Source organism: Artemia franciscana, chromosome 12 (genome assembly GCF_032884065.1).
Source record: "Artemia franciscana chromosome 12, ASM3288406v1, whole genome shotgun sequence".
Classification (NCBI taxonomy): Eukaryota; Metazoa; Arthropoda; class Branchiopoda; order Anostraca; family Artemiidae; genus Artemia; species Artemia franciscana.
In genome coordinates this window covers 29,147,358-29,171,506 of record NC_088874.1, presented here as the reverse complement: position 1 = coordinate 29,171,506, position 24,149 = coordinate 29,147,358, and the positions used below count along the sequence as shown (strand labels likewise).

At 36.2% G+C, this 24,149-nt stretch overlaps 1 protein-coding gene across 1 annotated transcript in view; it reads right to left on the bottom strand.

Moving 5' to 3' along the window:
* Positions 1–398: 398 nt before the first annotated feature.
* Positions 399–24,149, bottom strand: part of LOC136033964 (transmembrane protein 120 homolog) — a 44,523-nt gene continuing 20,772 nt past the window's right edge. The window contains exons 4-7 of the mRNA XM_065714991.1: positions 23,779–23,871; positions 15,169–15,386; positions 12,919–13,142; positions 399–3,424 (exon numbers count right to left, since the gene is read on the bottom strand). Coding sequence (XP_065571063.1) covers positions 3,026–3,424; positions 12,919–13,142; positions 15,169–15,386; positions 23,779–23,871 — 934 coding nt within the window. The 3' untranslated portion in view covers positions 399–3,025. The remainder of the gene's footprint in view (positions 3,425–12,918; positions 13,143–15,168; positions 15,387–23,778; positions 23,872–24,149) is intronic.

Here is a 24,149-nt window from a genome sequence, read left to right as displayed (position 1 = left end):
AGCAGAAAAATGGAAATATTCAGTTTTCAGATATACAATTCAGTTTTTGAGACTTCACTAAAAGACGACAAAAGAATCTGACAAGAGTCGAAATCTGATTGGGCGAAATTTGCCCTATCAGAAGAATCGAAATTCATTGGGCTGCTGAAACCTCCAAGCGAATTGCTGAAGAATAACGCTTAGGTGAAGTTCTGACTGAAGGAGATAAAACTTGTCAAGCGCCAGGCAGTGTTGCTGAGTAAATTTTGGGTAGTAGGACTGATTGAAAGCAAAATTCTTTTGCATTTTTAGGAAAGGTCTTTAAAAAAATTTCCTAAAAAACTGTATCCAAAAGAGAAAACCAACATCTAACTTTTTTTATCCTAACTGCAAATTTAAAGCGGGAAAGGTAAATCAAGAAATGATCAACTTAAATATTTTGAATTTCTTTAAGTAAATACAAATACAAAAGAAGTTCAATTTAAATCAACTGATTTTTACTTGATATATGTCCCTGGAGAAAGAAACTTGAATGTTAAAGCACACAGATGCACTCGCAAGACAATCATAGGACGGCGTGTATTTTATATTAAATTAGAGGGTGTCCATTTTTCTGTTTGAAGAAGAACTACGATTTGAAACAAAAACTTTTTATAAGAAGACATATTTTATTCAGGGTTGGGAACACTTCACTATTTCCTGATTTTTTTTTATTTCAGGAGAATTTGAAATAAAGATAAAAATTGTGCTGGAAACAAATTTTATTGGACGTTAATTGTCCACGCAAAGACACTTCTTTTTACATCGGAGGATGCAAAATTTGGCTATTGAAACGACCTTAGACCCAACGTTAAGAGCTTTTAGTCGCAGTTTAGCGAACCCCTGCAAAATTTGGCAATTGAAACGACATTACACCCAACGTTAAGAGCTTTTAGTCGCAGTTTACCGGACCCCTGCAAAATTTGGCTATTGAAACGACCCTAGAACCAACGTTAAGAGCTTTTAGTCGCAGTTTAGCGGACCCCTGCAAAATTTGGCAATTGAAACGACATTAGACCCAACGTTAAGAGCTTTTAGTCGCAGTTTAGCGGACCCCTGCAAAATTTGGCAATTGAAACGACATTAGACCCAACGTTAAGAGCTTTTAGTCGCAGTTTAGTGGACCCCTGCAAAATTCGGCAATTGAAACGACATTAGACCCACCGTTAAGAGCTTTTAGTAGCAGTTTAGCGGACCCCTGCAAAATTTGGCTATTGAAACGACCTTAGACCCAACGTTAAGAGCTTTTAGTCGCAGTTTAGCGGACCCCTGCAAAATTTGGCAATTGAAACGACATTACACCCAACGTTAAGAGCTTTAAGTCGCAGTTTAGCGGACCCCTGCAAAATTTGGCTATTGAAACGACCTTAGACCCAACGTTAAGAGTTTTTAGTCGCAGTTTAGCGGACCCCTGCAAAGTTTGGCTATTGAAACGACCTTAGACCCAACGTTAAGAGTTTTTAGTCGCAGTTTAGCGGACACCTGTAAAATTTGGCAATTGAAACGACATTAGACCCAACGTTAAGAGCTTTTAGTCGCAGTTTAGCGGACCCCTGCAAAGTTTGGCAATTGAAACGACATTAGACCCAACATTAAGAGCTTTTAGTCGCAGTTTAGCGGACTCCGGCAATATCTGGCTACTGAAACGACATTAGACCCAACTTCAGGACCTTTAGTCGTAGTTTAGCTACTTTGCACTAGAAAACAGGGTCTTTCGACACCAAAGCCCATTTCAAGATCTTCTTATTCGTGGGCCGTTTCATGTTCCTGATTAAAAATTGAAACCCAAGTTGAAAAAAAGGAAAAAGAAACTTGAAACTGCTAAAAAACGTTTGTTTTTACCAACATTTTATCCATAATTGGCTTTTGCCATTTTCTATTTTTTATGAACCTGAAGATATACAAAAAAGCAAAGCTTTCCCCCTCTCCCCCCTTAAAGGATTTATGTTGCATAATTGAATCCAAATTAACGGAGACCAAATTGGTATTTTGTCAAATGAGCGTTGTACTTTTTTTTTTAAAGTAATATAACAAATTTGCTATTTGAAAATCCGTGTTTCTATAAGAAATCTGTGTTTCGTGTTTTGTCTTCTTGCTTTGGAAATATTCACACAAGTACAAGAAAAACCAACACAAAAATAAACAAATGACAGTAGGAAATGGACAGCCGACCCCCCAAGCTTTACGCAGCTTCAATTAGAGATAACGCTTTTCCTGGCATAATTATTAGCTGACTATGCAGCAATTTTATTGATTCGGAAGAGCTTTTCCAGATACCCTGTATTTTCTTCTTTGTTCCATATCACTTTAGTATTTAACATTTATTTAATTTTAAACCTTTATTTGTATCGTATTTTAAGTTTATTTTATCACTTTATCGCTTTTATGGGTATGACTAACGTGTAAGTAAAAATATCCTTCGCACAAAAACAAACTTCCCTTTCAATTGCATTTAGTATAGCATATCTCAAAATGATAGAAAATTGTTCTTTTTTATGGCTTAAAATTTCATACGAAAGAACTGACCAGGTTTTGAATAAGACACGCTCATCGTACAAAACAAGTTCACTTGATTTAAAAGCTTCACATGCTTTTAAAACCAATTCGTTTTTTTTTTTAAGTGGGGCTGTTTATGTATTAGATATGAGGGATGAGGGAAAATGAGACTGGCTTACAAAAATTCACCACAAAAATAAACCTATATATCTATTTTTGTCTTTGGCATAAATTTTGTTTTCGCCACGTTATTTCCTTTTTTCTGCCTTATTACACGAAAAATATACACCCCCCCCCCCAAAAAAAAAAAATTCAGTAGACCTAGTTTCACCTATCTTAGAATTAAAAGAATAGTTTAATATCTAGCGTAGCATAAGTTTTTTCTTACGTCATTATGTTTGTTCCTTTTTGCACCCAATCACACAAAAAAAAAATATCCCAAATAATAATAAAACAAATCACTTAACATTAAACTTCAAAATTAAAAGAGTATAAAATCTCCCGTAACATATTATTCGTTTTTCTTCATATCAGTCTCTGTGTTCTCATTCTCTCCCTTCCAATCACTATTCTCTCTAGACTCTTCATCTGTTCCACCTCCAATAATTTCTTCTTCTTCTGAAAAACTAACATGTTTTGTATGATCTTGGGACGTCAACTTCGACAACTCGGCAATCATTTCCTGTTCTTCTGGCGTTAGCTTATCAGTTCCTGTTATTGAAGATCGGGTGCTGTCAGAATGGGTAATCTTTCTTGCTCGTCTTTTGCTGTGACTCCAAAGGTATTTGTTCAGAGGTACATAACGGTATTTTAACTTGACTCGATCTTTGATTTTTTGAGGAATGACGAGGCTTGTGGTGATTGTATTCCCTAGGAAAAGAGTCAAAAATAGGAGAGATAAAGCAGGAATCTGAAAAGAAAAAAATATTAAAAAACAAAAACTAAAAAAAAACGATATTATCTCCAAATGCACTATAAGTAAAAATAATTTTTGTTTTCCTGCTAATAAAAAAAAATATCTTTTTTTCTAAACTAGAGTTGACAGCATGAGACGGCCGTTACATAGGAAGCCGTTCTTGAAAAAAAAATGCCCAGAACCTAATGTCGAAACCGCGCCTGCCTTTAATACAAACTACCAAAAGTCATAGCGGCTATTTATGATGATGCCATTCCAGTAAACCAGTAATTGGTCATCTGAAAATATGACCAATATTCTCAATATTTAAATAGGAAGTTAAATAGACACGGCGTTTTCTTTTTAATTTGAATGTTATGGATGCTTTAGTATAAAAACATGATTTATTTAAGGAAGTTTTGTTGATTTTTATTTTTTGTGGCAAATGTAAAAAAACAACCATTTAATTTTTCTCAAGTACCCTTTTTGCGTGATGATTTTTTTTTATGTTTTCTGTGGAATGCAGAGCCTTTAGAACTGTGGGGGATAGAAACATTTCAAAATACTATTTTTTTTTTAAGTTAATTCCCATCCATCCTCATAAATACATTTTAGGACCACACCGACTATAAATGACGTACAAAACCAAGAAAGGAAATGATATAATAAATGAAAAATAAAATCAAACGGGTGAGAAAAACGAGGATAAAAGGAAAAGTAGAAAAATAGGGAGCCCAACCCCTTTGATTCGGTTACTCCGGCAGTTGATTTCAAAACTTTCACCACATTACTATACATTACGAAACTCAGCGACAATCTGAAAAAAATAAAAACATAATCTCTCTAATTCTTTCAAAATTGAACAAAAAGTTGAACATTCTTTCAACTCGGGAAAGGATAAAACTGACCCTATACTGGGTAGTGGTGCCTACAGACTCCCGTGTTCATGTGGGAAATTTTACATCGGCAGGACACATCAACAACTGGAGTAACGACTGCATGAACACAAAATTTCAATAGATAAGACCCTGAGATTTGAAAATGAAAATTACCGTTTTGTTTCTACTTTGACCCTCCAAATCTTAGAAAATCCTGAACATTTAGTTTTGAAAAGGCAACTTTAATATCTACCATAAATGGCCTACCGCAATCTTTTGAAGAGGCAATTGAGACCAACAAATATATAAACAGAACTTTGGCTATAAAAAGAGATACAGGAGATATTACCTTAAGCCCAACTTATAATAATTTGATATTAAAAGACTCAATAAATATTTTCACCAAGTCTAATTTAAGACAATATGTCCGCATAACTAATGAAAAACGAGGTTGCAGACAGGCGAAATCTATTGCAAGCAAAGAACACCTGTCCAATCCAATTGGTAAATTGTTTTTCATTTATTTCTGGCTGTTTTTTTTTTGTATTCAGTATCTTTTCTCCTCTTGTCAAGATCACTTCGAAAAGTTAGACTTTTTTTTTGCACTGAGGACGACTTGGCGGAGATTTTTGTTGAAATATTTGCTTGTGTTTCGTCTTTATATTTTGCTACTGGCAGACAAAATCCTCGTTCTTCTAACCTATTTGATTTTATTTTTCATTTATTATATCCTTTCCTTTCTTGGTTTCATATATCCATCCTCGTGGGATGTCCTGAGGCCACCCCTTCCAAAATCTGATGAACTAGAGCTCGATATGCTACTCTGTCAAGTGCAGTTCGGGATAGTTAGGAAATCCGTTGTCGGTCAAAGTTTACAATCTACCTTGCGCAAGGTCTTCCCCGTGGTCGAAGTCCTTTAATTGCACCTTCAAGTGCGATCTCGGGCAGGCGGTCGGAATTCATTCGTTTAACATGGCCGAACCAGCGCAGTTACTGTTCCTTTGGATTTTGATGAGGATAGCGCCTTGCGACTCCAGCCTTCTTCGGACTTCTTCGTTTGTGACATGGTCGGTATAACTGATCTTGGCTATCCGGCGCAGACATCTCATTTCGAACGCAAGGAAGTTGCGCTCGTTTTCAGCTTTTAATGTCCAGGTTTTGCACCAATACAAAGCAATGGGTAAGATCAGACGGTTCAATAGATGCACTTTCACAAGGTTCAGCTGGCAAGACCGAGGTAGCGTTCAATATCGACACTGTGGCAGTTGTCAGCTGTCAAGATATTGCTGAGGTAAAGGAATTGATCGACTGTTTCCACTTGTTCACCGTCTATTACTATCGGGGGGTGTGGGGGTGTCATCTCCTGTCGTAATGTGACCATGATTTTGGTCTTGTTTACGTTAACCTGCATACCAAACGGCTTTGTTGCTTGGGAGATGCAGCCAGTCTGTCTCTGGAGATCTTGGGCGGTAGTGGATACCTGGTCAATATCATCCACGTAGGCTAGTTTGTCAGTTAGGATTCCTCCTATTCTGGCTCCATATTCGACGGGTATCACGGAGAGGATGGCATGCGGAAACAGGTCAAAAAAGTGCGGTGAGAGGATGCATCCTTGCAGAACTCAGATGTTGTTGAGAATTCACCAGAGAGCCCACCAGTGGTTAGTACTTGACTTTTGAATTGGTTGTATATGTCCTCAATGATACTGACTATTTCATCTGGGACACCATAGTGTCTTAAAATATGTCACGAGCCTTTCCCCCATATTAGGTCAGGCCTTTCGGAAACCAATAAAGAGCTATTAGAGGTCTCTGAACTAAATGAACCTTTCCATCAGTTGACGCACAGTAAAGATTTGGCCGATATTTGATCGTCCTGAACGAAAGCCAGCTTGATACTTGCAAAGAACGGAGGTGGCGATTGCTTGAATTCTGCGGAGCAGGATCTTGGTCAGGATTCTAGGATTCTCGCTTCAGGGATTCTATGGCGGCTTTGGTCTAGCTTCTAAGTTGAGGTAGAGGGGGGTCTCAATTTATGATTGGGAAGGAGTTAAGGATATGTGGGTCGGTCATTACTTCTGAGTTTAGTTTCTCCTCAAAGTTTTCCTTCCATTACTCGAGCTTCATCTTGGCGTCATTCATGTCGTTCCCTTGTTTGTCTAGGATTATGGGCGTTGAGGGGTCTTTTTCGGAGGATAGCTCGCTGACTGTTTTGAAGAGCTTGTGGCTGTTGCCTTTCTTGTACTGGGTTTCGCAGTCCTTCAATTTTCGGTGATATGGCTGCGGAGTACCTTCTTGATTTCACACTAAACTTTCCGTTCGAGATGCTTATAGGTGTCTTGTCTGCTTCGGTCAGTTCTGTTGTTATGTAGGCGTTTCTGGTCACATTATCAAATTATTTCTTTAACGATTCAAGGCTTTTCGTCTTTGGCTTTTCTACCGAGGATGTCGCTTGCAGTCTCAACGATTGCAGAGGCAGCACTTTCAGCTAATCTATGAATCTCTTCGGCAGTTGCAAGCATGGATGGAGGATGTGATGGAGTTTAGTAGACACACTTGAGGTGTATGTGGCTTTTTTGGTTTGGTCATGGAGGAGTTCCGTCTTGATTATTAGTATTTTTGCAGTTTTTGGGAGACGTTTTAACCTCAACCTGAGTTTAGACAAAAGGAGAGTGTGGTCCGAGACCAAATCTCCACCGGGTAGTGAGACAGTGTTCATTGCAGATGATTTCTATCGTTTGGATATCAGAACGTAGTCGATTCATGTTTTCGGTGACCCCATCAGGGGATCTCCATGTTACCTTTCGGCGGTGTCTCTGCTTAAAGGCGGTATTGGTGATGTAGAGTTCATTCTCACAACAGAAGTCAATAAGCTGTTCTCACCTTGTATTAAGATGGTCCATGTCCGTGTGGGCCCATGACATCTCGTCGACCAGCATGGCAATTTCCAAGTATCGAATTAAAGTCATCCAATAGGATAAGTAAATCATTTTTGAGGATCCGGCCAGTGCTGCTTTGAGCTGGTAGTAGAATTGGTTGCACTCCTCTTCAATTCAGGCTGAAACCAAGGCATATATCTGGACCGCTGAGACATTTTTGATGGACCCTTTCATGCGGATGATTGCTATTCTTTTCGATACAGGAGTGAAGATCACTATTGACCTTCTGGTGGTTGGAGAGAGGATGAAACCGAAACCCTACTTATGAACATCATCAGTACCTCCCGAAAATAGAAAAGTGATTCTCTCCGGTTCGAGAAGGGTGCGTCTCTGACAGATCGACTACATCCCACTTGTGTCTATAAATCTCTTTCAAAACCAGATCGATCTTACCAGGTTTAGCTGAAGTCCGGGTATTGAGTGTTTTTCAATAACATTAACGGTGGACGATGGCAAATCAATACGTGCAATGAAACTCACCATTTTATCTTTTAAAAGGAAAGCAAGATTAAATTTTATTGATTGCTACAATTACTTAATGTATCCTGATATCTTTTGCACCCAATCATATTTTCATTTTATTTGATTTCAATGTAAGAAGAATACCATCATACCATATACCAAGCTATTGTATAGCTTCATTACCAAGCTATTGTAGTTTAAAGGACGTTAAATCTTTTTATCCTTTTTTTTCTTTATGCTAGCACTGAAGACTGTGCAAATATCTATGGATAGAAAGAGAATTGTAAATTTGGACCTAAAATCTCTACTACTAGGTTCCCTCATATATTCGACAATTCTGCTTGACTTGTTTACTGCGTACAATTTGTATGATTTTTTTTTACTTATAACACCCGCTGAGTCCTGAGTTAAGGCCATCTATTTTACCCAAAATATTGCCATAGATTACTTTGGCTTTTTCCTAAATTAGATAAAAAGATAAGAGACGTTCTATCAAAATTAAAAATTATTGGTTAACATAAAACTATTACACATGAACCCTAAATAAGACTACATTAACTCTTATACTGAAGAGGGATTCATCAAAAATACTTTCTCTTTGTTCCGGCGTATTCCAGATTTTCTTAGACATTTTTCAGAACCATCTTAATTCTTAATTACTTACATATTTTTACTGAACCTCTGAAGTCCTTGCCATTTTGCCACTACCGTACCAAAACTAATTACTCTTTCAAACACCAAGCCTCTAGGGGCAACAAACCCACACAAGCTCCTCCTCCTACAAAATCTGTCCAGAGCTTCACTCTTTACACGCTCCAATACTGCCATACATAACATGATCTGCTGATAACATCAATACCCCATGGGCCGGCCATGGTGCCGGTACAGGCAGCCATGGTGCTCATCTTAGAACTCCAACTATAGAAATTTTTTCGAAGAAGAAGCAATAAAATATTTTCTCTGCTGAACGACAAACGGTTAATGGACCCGTTGAAGGCAGATACAAGATAGGAAAAACGAAAGCCAGGTTGACACTTACAACTCATTGACGCATGAGTAGGAAGCTTCCAAGTGTAGGAAGCTACATATGCCCAAGGATAATACATCCCATTTCCAAAAGCCAAACGGCAGTTCCAGATCGCCATGAAGGACAGGAATGAACCTGAGCAGGAGATTCAGCTGCCCATCAAACTGAGACGCAATAATCTGTTATAGAGATATCAAAGCACTTCTGAATTCTCCAAGCTGATATTTATTTAGTCACTTTGAAGAATTTGCTAATTTTTTAGGCTGAAATGTTTGAACAGACTGATAAAATGCTAGCGCAAAGGGAAACTACGGGAAGATGCTTATATCCTAACTGATAATTAAACATGCTTACAATATTTCATCTGCAAAATATAAAGAGCCGGCAAAAGAGAGAAAAGACTGATGTGAAGCTCTGTTTAGCATCCAATGGAAACCAAATTATCTAATTTTTATGGGTTTCAGGCTATATTTTTTGTTACCTAACGCATATTTTTATCCTTAAAAACTAAAATAGAGTAAGATGTATTTTTAAAATTTCAGGCATTTTTGTAGCGTCGATTTAAAGAGAAGAACTGTTGCTGAAACACTACAAATATTTCTACATTTTATATAATAATTACATTTGTCAAAGCCACTCTTTAAAGTAAAAAAATGCATTTTATTTTACTATTTCAGTTACTATGGGCCAGAGTTTGTTCCTTAATATTACTAATACTTGAGTTACTATTGGCTATAACTCGTTCTTTAATATAATTAAGTTACTATGGGCTACAGTTCGTTCTTAACTATAAATCCTTTATATAACTACACACGCCTGTACTATAGTTGAATTGCCTATACAAGTTAGTAAGGCAAGATTTTGTTGTTTATTAAAACATTCTTAGGAGTTAGGAGCTATTAGATTTCTTTCTTATTATTAGAGTTCGTTCTTTATTATAATAAAAAAAACATCCACTTTTTCACATAACTGTGGCAACAAATTTACCGTTTACACCTTGCCTATTTACATATACCGGATTACAAACGGAAAAAGTCTTAAGCTTTTCTTCTTTGGAACAGTAAGGGACTAACCTCATAATACTTAACTAGACCGATCCAATATATAAATATTTGATACAAATATATTTACATGCTTTTTACAAAGTAAAAAATCCTATTTTGATCTTCGCATGCAAGATTATGTTTATAACATTTGCGACTACGGTATTGAACAAAATTGCAGTTTTTCGTAAACATTGATTTTATTTTTAAAACCATTTTTTTAATTATAAAAGCCACTAGATGGAAGAATTTCCTTTCAAAATAGCCATTAAACAGCTCTCTATGATGTTTCAGTGTCCCACTAGCTGTGGAGGAAAAAAAAGAAGCAAAATATGCCGTATACGCAGAGTTTCCTACATAGGGTTTTCTGACAAGGCGGTTCTATTAGCGTATTCCTTGTTTTTGGTATACTATAATTCTCCCAAGTCTGGATTCTTCCTCTAGGCGAGGAACACTCCAGTACTTTTTTCGCTTTTTATTCGTTTGTAATTAGATTTCGATGTTCTTCCTTTAAATAGTTCTTTATTGACTAAAAAACAAAATCAAAGAGAAAAAAAAGTCAATCGGTGCTACTGACACAAAAAGGCGAATTTCCTAGTAGTTCAAAGAGCGGAGGGGAGGAGGAAGTGGAACTTTCTATCCGAATCTTTAAATAATGGTATTTCCAAAGATAGAGTTATCATTTTGATTCAACGCCATTATTGAGGGTTTCCAGGCTATCTTTTTCAATTCTCATAGCTTTGTTTTCATAACAAACTTTTACCAACTTTATTTACCTGAACTACATGTTGGTGATAAACATATTCTACAAATTGCTATCAATTCTGAGATTTGACTACAATTTATTGTCAATACCATGACCAATTTCAAGCATATGTGACCAATATAATATCTGATATTGAACAATCTCTTATTGGACCTAGGTCACCAATATCATATTCTAAAAATTTTCGTCAATGTTGTAATTTAGCTGGAAAAATGTTGTCAATGCTCTGAATTAAATCCTAGTTTCATCAGACCCGTAAGAGCATGTCTACCTTCATTAAGGTCAAGGTATGGCCATATTATGCATTCATTATTTATATTGAAACACTTCACTGGAGTGAATCTGTGCTTGGCTATTGTATTTTCCTTGGTATATGTGTTTGTTTTATAGATTTGACATATATGTATCCGAAGTTGTACAAGTAATTATTGTCTTTTACAGTTAATTGGAGTTTTGAAAGCTTCGATCTCTGGAAGTTCCTGACACTTTACTAGAGTCAGGTTTGGCCTCATCTGCAGCATAGCATCACGGTTTGGTTCCTAATATTTTCAATCGAAGATCATAGATTTTAACACGTTTGCAGGAGCGCTACAGCTACAATTCCGTATTGAGAAAACTTTTCTGCTCTCAAAACATCACCAGGCTTCCAATTCTCTTCCATTTCATAGTCATCTTACATACTCAGCTTTCCCCCTTCAGCTTTCCAGTGGTCAATCAGTGGTGATTGACCACTGTCGTCACCACTACTTCCAATATTCTAGTCTTGGTTAACAGATTTGCCTTCCTATTATTCCAAACCTTTTCCAACTACGAAAATACACCCTAGGCCTTGGCTCTTCTCCTTTTTACGTTTTCACTTCATCCAAAATTTTAACTAATAATACAATACAATACAACTCAGACAAATGAAGCTATCCACTATATTGATCCTCTCGCTCCTCAACACCATCTCTTCCCCTTCATTTGTTCCTAATTTCAGCGCCTTAATCTTCTTACCATTAATTTTCAAACCTATTCTTACACTTTCAACCTTAAAAACCTCCTTCATTTGCTACCATTTTCATCAAGGTCACTCAGGTAGTCTGTATAATCTAGTCTAGGTCTGATGCATCACATCACTTGATTCCATGCTCTCCCATAGTCTTTGCGGCATTCCTTAGAACCAATTCTTTCAAAATGAACCAATCGAATAGGGATAGGACACAACCCTCCATGGCTACTGATTCAATACCAAACCAGCCACTAATCTAATTTCCACTATAACCGCAGCGATACTACTCTCGTACATAGTAATAATCACTTAATTCTATTCATCTGGTATACCATATAAGCATAGGAACTTCATTGGAGCAGTTCTATTAGCTGGACCAAACTTTTGTTCACAATCTACATAATTAAGGACTAAAACAGCCTGATGATTCAGGCCTATCCAAATTATTTTTCTAAGAATATAAAGCTGGGTAACTCATTCGCTCCCCTTCCAAAAACACCCACTATTCTTCTCTTAAAAGTTCATTCACAGCATATTTAATTTTTAAAAGTATCAAGTTAATGCCTGTATAATTACCACACTAACTCTTATCAAAAACTATCTACCCTAAGGCCTTATTATTTATAGGTATTTATTTTTTAGTTGTCGTCGATGTTTTGAAACCACATCGTGTGCACACGGTTCAAAATATATGAAGTCTTCAATGAAACACGTAATGAGGCAAAAGGCTTTAAAAGTTTTACGGTTAAGGGAGGGGGAAGAGGGCGATTCATTAAGATTTATCTGTTGTAGTTATGTTTGATTCAATTTTTTTTTCAATTCCAAATACATAATACCTTTACGGAGATGACGTTATAAGGTTACCACTGCTCCTCCAGCAGGAGTGGCATACACCTTGTACTTAATGAAAAAATATGATTTATAGTGTTTTCTCCATGGTTTTTTTTTTCTTTTTCAATGAATACCTGACCATTTGTTAGCGTCGATAGCTTCCTTTGGTTGAATTTCCATAATAATTTTCGACAAGATATTGAGTAAAACCATTCCAAAAACCCATGTTTTTCAGACGATTGATGTAGATAACTTCGAAGACCACACTGCCTTTCCATGACGAAAGTAAAACAGTTCAAAATAGGGATGAAACCTTTTTATTGACAGTGAACAGATATAAAATTTAACTGGATATTTCGAACACTTATACAGTGTTCATCATCAGCAGTAAACACTGTATATGTGTTCGAAATATCCAGTTAAATTTTTTATCTATTCACTGTCAATAAAAAGGTTTCATCCCTATTTTGAACTGTTTTACTTTAGACCATTGATTATATAATCGGCTCGCTGCTACCGCTGCAAGCACGATTAGAAGCATCAATATCAATAAGTATTTGTATTAGTTCTTACCTGCCAAGTCGCGCCTTCAACAAAGCTAAGCTTATAGAGCTTATAGCTGTTGTAGCACTGAAAGCCATATCCAATATAGAGAAAGGGAAGGAGAAAGGTAAGTCCTCTCCACATCCAAGAGTGAAATCCTTCTATAGTTATGTCCATATTGTGACGATCACCAAGTGCTTTGAGTCGATACAAGCAACCCTGCTGATACCGGAATTGGAGATATTGTAAACAACCTGTCAAAAATTCTTAGAATCAATGTGAACAAAAATGGAGGGAATTGAAGGATGCAAGAGGAAGGATACTAAAAATGAAATCCAATTGCTTGAATTGGTTAAATTGAGACTTATGCAACAATACTTATTTGGAAAAAAATAAGAAAAATCAGGAATTCAATTTATAGTAAAAAACTCTAAACACAGTTATAGTTTTTGTCAGTAGCAGGTGAAGAAATAGCTAAAAACACTGAACACCAAAAAACTTTTGAAGGTTTAGTTGTCTTTGGGAGTCAACACGTTGTTAAGGTTTGAATTTTTACCAACGAAAAGCGTTGTCAGATTTTACTAATTGGTTTTGCTTATTTGTTCTCACGGTTAAATCTGGGCAAAACTAGCAAAAATATGGCACTTTTTTAACAATTTTGTTAAAACTTAAAACTTAACAATTTTGGAAAAACCGATTGACAAATGTCACATGATTGTTATTTTAAAGTGTGAGTATACGTGTACAAATATAGACGTAAAGTCTGATGAAAAATTTTTCCTGATAAAATGAAGAAAAAAGAATCACTAATTCCAAATAAATAACCTAACTTTGTAGGCAGCAAGGTAAACAAACAGTTTTCGAACAAAATTTTCAGGTTGTTCAGTTAGATGAATATAACTAAGGGATTTAACGAATTAAAATTTGGATTATTACCAAGAGAGAACCGTTGATCTGGTTCTATTACTTTCTATAAATTATATAAAGGAGTTTTTTCTAAGATTTTATTGGTTAAATAAGTTATATGCATATCTATTTTTTGTTTTTATAAACTATACCTTTTCTCGCGACTTTGACAAATAAAACCAGTTATTTGTGGCTACAGTACGGAGATTTGACGTGAATTCCTGGAGAAAATATATAGTTATAACACTACCTGGACACCATTACTTCAGATTAGTCAACAGGATAATAATTTACAATCCCTTAGTGTTCCATGTTTCTGGTGTATAAAAACCATTTTATTTGTGTGTTTTCAGTAAAGCACTACTTTTTCAAACTCCTACAAATATAAGGAAACAAAATGTGTCAGTTTATTTCATTTAGTTTTATAGATGAACATTGCATGGGCTGCAAAGCAAAAGTATATGCTCATACTAAGTTTCAACTTCATCTTTTAATTTCATCAAAAAAATTTTTCTCTTTATTATCTTAATTAATAGTTCTTAAGGAGATTTCAATTTGTCCACCGTATTCGACAAGCAACAAAGGTCTGAGTTAGTTTGACTAAATTATAAATGATGATTTTGCAATTTGACCACGGACTTCTGTCAATCTAAATGTCATTACGCTCATAACTTTTATGCTGAATGCCATTGGACTGATTGTAACTGGCATAGCCCCCCCCCCTCACATAACATGTTATGATACTGAAAAAAATAGAAATTACTGAAACCAAAAACTGAAAAAGCCCTAATTTCTTCTTCATGTGGAAACAAAACATATTCGCCAGAAGTTAGGGTTAACATTTAGGGGGGAAGGGGTTATGACTGTAGAAAGCCTTCCTTTTTGTCTTTACAAACTATTAAACGACGAAATAAACCATGTTTTTATACAATTTTGTACCTTTTCAGGGAGGATTTTTAATCTGCACTCGCACCAGGCGAAGTGAGGAGGGGGGCGAAGTGAGGAGGGGGTTTCTTAGATTCAGTTCCTTCCCTCCCACTAAAAAGCAAGAAAATTTATAAAAGAAATGACTTTTTAGGTCACGTGATGGCTATATGGTAGTTTTTATAGCAGCCTCCTACCGGCTGAGCCCCCTACTACCCCACCTTTAAAAAGTGTAGGTAACAGGATGTACATTCCTAGAATATATCACTTTTCAAATACAGAACGAAATTGGAAATTTCAAATTGTAATTTACATCTGTGCTTTTAAAGGGTTTATTAGAATAGCCTACCCAAATTTTGCAAGACACAAACCCAAAAATAACCTTAGAAAATAATTTTCTAAAAAAGATTGAAACAAGCTGGCAACCCAGTAATGAAAAGTTGTACTTACTTATGTAAACATGAAACCACATCAACTGTTGCCTGAAACCTTGGTATGGAGTTCCATCTGGCCAAGTTAACATAACACCGCCTACAACCGTTGAGATGAAATGATGAAGTCTCCACCACCCTTTGATTTTAGATCCGTTCACTTTCAAAATCGATTCTCTAATAGTTAGAGTGCAGTAATACCACACTGTTAAGAACATAAATAACAAATCAAAAACTCTGAAAAAAAAGAAACAAAAGTCAGAATTCGTGGAGAAAAATTTAAAAAACAATCACCATGCCACTCATTTTTACATTACCACTTAACGTTGAGATTTTAGCTAAAATTTCAAGAAAGAAAAAATAGAATCAAAACGAAAAGTTTACTTAGAAAAATTCATTCAAAGTTGACGACACTTCAACGGGCATAATTGTATCAAATTAGTAAAACTTAACTGCTAAAACTTACAACAAACATAAATTATTACGGTATGCAATAGAGTACCAAAATCAATCCAATTTTTCCTCCTTTAGTACCATGACTATCTACCTTAGTTCTGCACTAGCAATGACACATGGACGGATGATAGATAGACTCATCTATTACCAAATGAAATGATATCATTTTATATAATCTGTCTTGGCTTTTTTCTACAATTAGCCATGGCGGGATGCCCACGACTATTTGATTTTAATTCAAATCAATGGACTCGGGTTGTTCCCTCCTTGCACTAAAGTGTGACTTGTGTTAAAGTCTTCCAATTGTTTATGAATGACCCCTGAAACACAGGAGCCGCTTAATTAGATTATTAAGCTGTTTAAGTAAAAAAAAAAAAAAAAAAAAAAAATGGCGTAGAAAGCGAGATATTGAGGAGAAAGCCTCATATACATAATAATTTCTCTTAGTTTTAAACTTTAATATTGCTCCTTAGTTCAAGTTGAAAAACATTTTTTTTATTTAGTTTCTGATTGTTTTTTTTAAGCAATGCCGGGGAATCTGGCTCCCCTCCAAGCAAAATGTCCTTTCCCCATAAAAAAATTCTCCATGGAAAGATACTCCAGCGTACCCCCCCCCCGGCCATAGAAACCTCCCGAAAATACCTGTATACTTCCCGATAATTATTAGTATATGTAAACAATAGGCAAAGATCATAGCTTGCAGCCCTTCTCCCGGGACTTTGGGGGGTCACGCAATCCTCAAAGACATAGCTTTCAGAACTTTCAGCTATGTTAAACAATACAGGTACCTCAAAATTTTGATTGGACGACTTTGCGGAAAAAAGGGGCGTGGGAGGGGGACTAGCTATCCTCCAATGTTTTTGGTCACTTGAAAAGGGCACTAGAACTTTTGATCTCCGTTTAAATGAGCCCTCTCCCGATCTTCTAGAATCACTGACTAGATACGATTACCCCTGGAGAAAAAAACAACAAATAAACACGCATCCGTGATCTTTCTTCTGGCAGAAAAAAATTCTAAAGTCCACGTTTTCTTATATAGGAGCTTGAAACCTCTACAGTAGGGCTCTCTGATATGCCGAATCTGACGGCGTAATTTTCATTAAATTCACTTAACGTTTCAGGGGTGTTTCACCCCTTGTACAAAAATTAGGCAAATTTTCTCAGACTCGTAACTTTTGATAAGTTAAACTTGAAGAATTTTATTTATTTTGAAGAAGCATATAAATTTGATTCTTTTGGTGTATATATTGTTATCAAGATTTTGTTTCTTAGAGTTTCGGTTACTATGGAGCCGCTTCGCTCTTACTTTCAGTTCGTCATCACAAACTGACTGGAACCACTACAAAGCCTGAAAAAACTTCAAATCATAGCGTGGAGCAAAACGATGACTTTTATTTCTGTTGACCACTCCTCAGTTCTGATTCAGATAAAAGAGTCAGTTTCAAATACCATTTGCTATGCTGTTTCACAGGATTATAGAGGTCGGAAGGATCGAAGTGCGACTGAACACACATTTCCCTGGAGATAGGCATCAAGGCAAAAAAACGTAGCTTCCTTCAATTACTTCAAACTATAGCTTGGAGTAAAACAATGACATTTTATTTCTGCTGACCACCCCTCAGTTCTAATTCAGATACAAGAGTCAGTTTCGAATACCATTTGCTATGCTGTTTCACAGGATAATATAGGTCGGAAGGATCGAAGTGTGATTGAACACACATTTCCCTACAGATAGGCACCGTGGTAAAAAAAAACGTAGCTTCCTTCAATTACTTCAAATCATAGCTTGAAGTAAAACAATGACTAAATAAAACAATGAAGTAAAACAATGAAATAAACAATGTTTTATTTCTGTTGCCCACTCCTCAGTTCTAATTCAGATACAAGAGTCAGTTACCAAAAACCGTTTGCTATGCTGATTCGCAGGATCATAGAGGTCGGAAGGATCGAAGTGCGATTGAACACACATTTCCCTGCAGATATGCACCGTGGCAAAAAACATAGCTTTCTCCAATTACTTCAAATCATAGCTCGAAGTAAAACAATGACGTTTTATTTCTGTTGCCCACTCCTCAGTTCTAATTCAGATACAAGAGTCAGTTACCAAAAACCGTTTGCTATGCTGATTCGCAGGGTCATAGAGATCAGAAGGATCGAAGTGTGATTGAACACACATTTCCCTGCAGATAGGCACCATGGCGAAAAAACGCAGGTTCCATCAATTACTTTAAACTATAGCTTGGAGTAAAACGATAACGTTTTATTTCTGTTGCCCACTCCTCAGTTCTAATTCAGATACAAGAGTCAGTTACCAAAAACCGTTTGCTATGCTGATTCGCAGGGTCATAGAGATCAGAAGGATCGAAGTGTGATTGAACACACATTTCCCTGCAGATAGGCACCATGGCGAAAAAACGCAGGTTCCATCAATTACTTTAAACTATAGCTTGGAGTAAAACGATAACGTTTTATTTCTGTTGCCCACTCCTCAGTTCTAATTCAGATACAAGAGTCAGTTACCAAAAACCGTTTGCTATGCCGATTCGCAGGATCATAGAGATCAGAAGGATCGAAGTGTGATTGAACACACATTTCCCTGCAAATAGGCACCATGGCGAAAAAACGCAGCTTCCATCAATTACTTTAAACTATAGCTTGGAGTAAAACGATAACGTTTTATTTCTACTGACAACTACTCAGTTCTGATTCAGATACAAGAGTCAGTTACCAAAAACCGTTTTCTATGGTGATTCGCAGGATCATAGAGATCAGAAGGATCGAAGTGTGATTGAACACACATTTCCCTGCAGATAGGCACCGTGGCAAAAAAATGCAGCTTCCATCAATTACTTCAAACTATAGCTTGGAGTAAAACAATAACGTTTTATTTCTGCTGACCACTACTCAGTTCTGATTCAGATACGAGAGTCAATATCCAAAAACCATTTACTATCCTGATTTACAGGATAACGGAGATCAGAAGGGGCGAAGCGTGTTAGATCACACATTGCCCTACTGATACTCCTTATCAATGCAGCTCAGCAAACGGTTTTCAGCAACCGTTTCAAAAGTTTGAAATTGCAGATACGACCTTTAAGCATAATAGCAACGATATGGGAGTCATTACTCGGCCAAAAACCGTGTTTTTTTTTAGTTACTTCAAATCACAGTTTTGAGAAAACACGGACTTTTTGTTCTGACCACTCCTTAGTTTAAAATCAAGTACGAAAGGTTAACTACGATAATTCTCCGTCGTACTTCTATGATTAATTACTCCACTCTCCATCGAAGTATCTATCGACTGTCTCAGCAGAAATAGCAACTACAGTTACTTCTTTCGAGTCATTCCAGAGATCCGGGATACGAATTAAAACGAAGTTTTGTCTTGCGCGTTTGGCTGCATTAAACCCGTGGACTCACACAAAAAGTTCCTATTCCAGCTGTTTCTGTTAATGGTAAGAAGTTCGTTGAGAAGAGAACTGCCAAGAATATTGTGGCTATACTTTAAGTCACCTCTTTTTCTCCTCAACACAAGCGTTGTTAGTTTCAGTTACACAAAGTTATACAACTGAACCAGAAAAAAATTGACGTCTCTAAAAGACAATGAATTTCCCTAGTAAATTGGTAAAATCTCATTACGAGTGGACCTTAAGCTAAAAGTATAGGATTAGCGTATAATTCAAGCATCCATTTTTGGTATAATCAAGCTGATTCATTATAAAAATCTGTACAGACTACTTATACAGTAACTGCACAAATTATTCTGTATATGAGGTGTGAGGGTATGCTCCCTCCTCGCCACGTACCCTGCTCTTTACGCTAGAAATTCTTAGTGCTTTTAAAAAAACCTTTTGATTCTAATTAAACGGCCCTTGTGTTTCAGGAGTCATTCTTAAAGAATTGGGATAAAAAGTCAAATTTTAACGTAAAGAGTGGGGTATTGATGCGATTTCCGTATAAAATCCTGTTCGTGGTAACGAACTGTAAGTAAGGAGCGATCCGGCCCAATAGTAGCCGAAACTGTATAAGACGGAATATCGATAACACTAGACACGTCAAAGGAATGGGCTTTTTATGCTAAATTCAAATATATACGGTTCATTAAGTTTAATACTACCATCAAAAGCTAAGAGCCAGGGAAAACTTGCTTGATTCCCGCAAAGGGGGGTGGGGGAGGATATCTCCGAAAGCTAAGGAACCTTAGTGAAAATCGTACCATCATATTCAGCGTATCAGAAAACTCTACTGTTCAGTTTCAAGGTTCCATTTGCAAAATGTGGAATTTTGTATGTTTTGCCAGAAGAAAGATCAAGAATGCGCGTTTATTTGTTGTTGTTTTTTGCTTCTTTTTTTCTTCCCAGGGATGATCGTGTCGAACCTGTAGACCAATAAACCCCCTCCCAGGCCCTTTTTCCCTGTAGCAGTCTGATTAAAATTTCAGGACATCCATTTTGTTCAAGTTGAAAGGTCGACCCACCACCCAACAACCCTCATGGAAAGAGCTGCAAGTTAAAAAAAAATTGCCCATTGTTTACGTATCATATACAAAATTATTTTTATTTGCCTCACATTCTCCTTGGCGATTTCGATTTACATCTGGAGATGTTCTGGGAGAATTGTTTGGGGAAAATTTCGGCAGGGTTCGAATTCTCTGGAGGATTTTAACAAGGGGGGATTTCCACGGAATGAATTCTCCATGGAGATATTATCACTAGGGGAAATTCTCCATCGTAAAATTTTCTTGGGAGAAGCTTTTCCTTGGAGGGGGAAGGGGATTTCTGGAAAAATTCACCACATAAAGGGGATTTCAACCGGGGCCTAAAAAACAATCAGAAATTGAATAAAAAACCAAGTTTTTTTCAAAAGAAAGTATGCTAAGGAGAATTTTTCAGGTGGAATCATCCGCAAGAAATTTTCCTTGGGGAATTTCAATGAGGATTGAATTTTTCTGGGGGAATTTTCCGGAAGGGGAGGCTATTTCACGTGGGAGGAATTTTATTTTGAGAAGTTTTCAGTGGGGGTGGAGAAATTTTCCATGGAGGGGAAGTGGATTTTCTGGCATTACTTGAAAAACTATTAAAACCAGTAAATTATTAAAACTGAAAAAAGTAAGGAGCAATATTAAAACTTATAAGGAGCAGAAATTATTCCGTATATAAGAGCAGCTGCCCCCTCCTGAATACCAAAATCTTTACACTAAATTTTGACCTTCTGTCCCAGTTCTTTACGAATGACCCCTGAAACAGAAGGGCCTTTTAATTAGTCAGAAGCTCTTTTAAAAGTACTAAAACATTTTAGCGTGAAGAGCGGGGGTTTAAATTTTCCCCCTCCATGGAATTATTCATAAAGAGCAAATGGATTTTCTGGCATAATTTGAAAAACGATCAAATTAACAAAGTTAAATTAACAAAAAAACAAAACAAGTTATTTCGACTGAAAGTAAGGAGCAACATTAAAACTTGAAACAAACACAAATTATTCCGTATATGAGAGGGGCTGACCCCTCGTCAATACCCTACTCTTTAAGCTAAAGTTCGACATTTTGTCCCATCTCTTTAAGCTAAAGTTTGACATTTTGTCCCAACTCTTTAAAAAAGACTCCTGAAATATTAGGGCCTTTTAATTAAAATCAGATGCTTTTTTAAAAGTACAAAAAAACTTTAGCGAGAAGAGCGGGGTTCCAAGGAAGGCAAGCCTCTTTTTAATTTCATTTCATTTTAAGATGGAAAATCTATAAATATGTGTTTAAGAGTTTTCCGTCAAGATTGGCTATAATAATAATAATAATAATTTATTTTTAACCCACATCATAACAAGTTATGGCACTTGTGGAGTAACAAAAAGAAAAAAAAATGAAATACACTACAAATAGAAAAAACATTACGCTACAATGAGATTAACCGAACAGACGGACCAAAGGATGATGAGGCGATAAACGATAAAAAGCTGATTCCGACAACCTTCCATACATGAGGGCCAACTTTGCACTTATATCAGGGATATAATGGTTTATATCCCTTATAACCCTGCACTTATATCACTTATATCTATGGTTTACTCTTTATTAGGTTTCAGCTACTGCTGCATGATCTTGCAGTGACGTAAAGAAAATACCCAATAAATACAACAATACTGCGTCGAACGAAAGTAAAGACCAATGTAAAAAAAAATAAATAAAGCGTACACAAAATAGCCTACTCTATATATCAGAGTACCCTTCAGACCCCACCTTTCTTTGAAACTAGGGCGATTGGAAAGTGATACATGAAGTGCTTATAGATACACATTTGCTTTAAGCAATAACCTTTCCAGTTCAGATGTTTTGAAAGGCAACTGGTAAAAGTGTATTTGTTTTACTCGAAAACGCTTTCAATAGAGCACTAGTAGAACAAAGCATAGCGGTGGGTTGACGACGAACAACCACTGTAATATAAAATGTAAGTTCTATCCGTTTTCAATACCATATCTACGGTTATCATAAACATGAAAGATAAGCCATGGTCACATCCTCGACCGAGCTACTTACATTACAGTAATGTAAGAAGCTAGGCCCAGCTCCTTATATTAGTTTTACCTATTCCATAGAACTGAATTGAGAAAAAAACATTTATTTAGTGTATTTTCTTTCAAAATAAAATGGAGTTTTTTTAAACGAATCACCATTTCCGAAATAAAAGGGAAGCCCTCATTCCCTTGGATACAGCTTCATCATATATTGGTCCGTTCTTCCAAATAAAGTGAGATTGCCGGTTAAATTCATATCCATCTGGTGGTCACCACATTCAATTGGAGAACCTCTCAAGAAAAGTTGAAATTACAATCCTAACAATCTTTTTTTGAGGCCTTACTTACCCTCTCCCCCCTAATAGCTGGTGCACAACTATATTCTTGACTATAGCTCTTAATTTTATATAACAGACAATCTACAATAACCGCTAGGGGTTCAAGTCAAGGTGTCGCTAATTATTTGGTTTGGAACCGGGGCCAATAGTTTCACTTCGTAAGCTCAGCCAAAGTCAGCCCAACACTAAATATGTAGCTAGAGAAATCTGCGGGAAAGACGTGGGAGGCGTCAGATCATTTCCCTAACCACGCATTGCATTCCCAGCCGGAGGCATTGAATCAAGGGAATCGGTATCTGCGGTACACAGAACATTAGTCAGCATGCAAAAAAAGTTTTTTTTTTCTATAATAACAGTACATTTTTATGGACTGAATCAATGATTAGGAATGAGTGTTCCAGCGTTGGTCAGCGGGGCTTCTGAGATTAGGAGGCTGTGCAAACTTTCAATAATACTCAGTGATGATGATGATAAATTTATTTCCCAATTGTAGGACAAAAAAAGATTGTCTTAAATGGAGTATAAAATAGTACGAACAGGAAAAAATAAAACAAACAAGAAAGCAAGAAAAGACAGCAAATCCACATTAGCCCAAATACATAAACCAATAAATCCACATGAACTAAGTATATTCAACACATGAGGCACCACAAACTAAATTACACAATAGCAAGGTATAAACTATGATAAGCATCCAAGCCCGCCGCAAACCGATCACGCCTATCTTTTACTCGCTGAACTGGCTCTGTGAGACTATATTTTACAAAAATTGAATAGAGGCGGGCTAGGACCTGTAGATTATATTTCGATTTGCACGGTACAAGCACTCCAGTGTGTTTAATCAATGACAATTACGTCCTGCCTTATGACAATTGTCATTAAATGACAATTTTGATTTTGACAATTACGTCCTGCCTTAGTTAAAACTAATAGTTCGATATGTACATCTCTGGGAATACTGATAAAAAAGAAAACGCTCATACAGACAACGCTACTCTAGAAAATAAATTTTGTATATTTAAACGGTAGTTTCAGGCTCTTTTGCTAGAATGTGTTAGATTTCACTGTATAATTTTCAGAGAGATCACCTTTTTGGAGGGTGTCAAACCTCTTTTTCTAAATAGTACAAATTCTCCTATGTTAGTATCTTTGGAGGCAAATTTAGAATTATTAGCCTTTTCTTATCAGCACCAATAATAGAGTTTGTTGATGCATACATTTTAATCAAAAGTGTATTTTTTTAAAGTCTTGGTATTGACAAGGGTGCTCTTGAATTATGTTTTGTTTCTACGAATTGTTTAATCCTTGTCTCATGTATAGAACCCACTTACCTTTGGTTGGTAATTAGATTAATAACAGATAAGACTAGAGCAATCAAATTCAGAACCAGCTTAAATTTTTCATATTCATCTTTGTACTTGAACCTAAAAAAAAAAATATCATGAAAATGGCCAAATAAATCATACAACCTGTAATATTGTAATTAAAATTTTCTATCTAATACTCTAATTATTTCAAGAAATAAAAACAGAGGCAGAGCTTCAAATATAAATGAATATAATTTGAAGTTTTTTAAGATAAAGAAGAAGATGTATTTAAAGAAAAATAAAAGAAACACAAAACATAACACGGAGTGTAATTCTTTTAACAGACAAAGGGCGATAGATAAAGAAAAGAAAACGACATAAAAACAAAACATAAC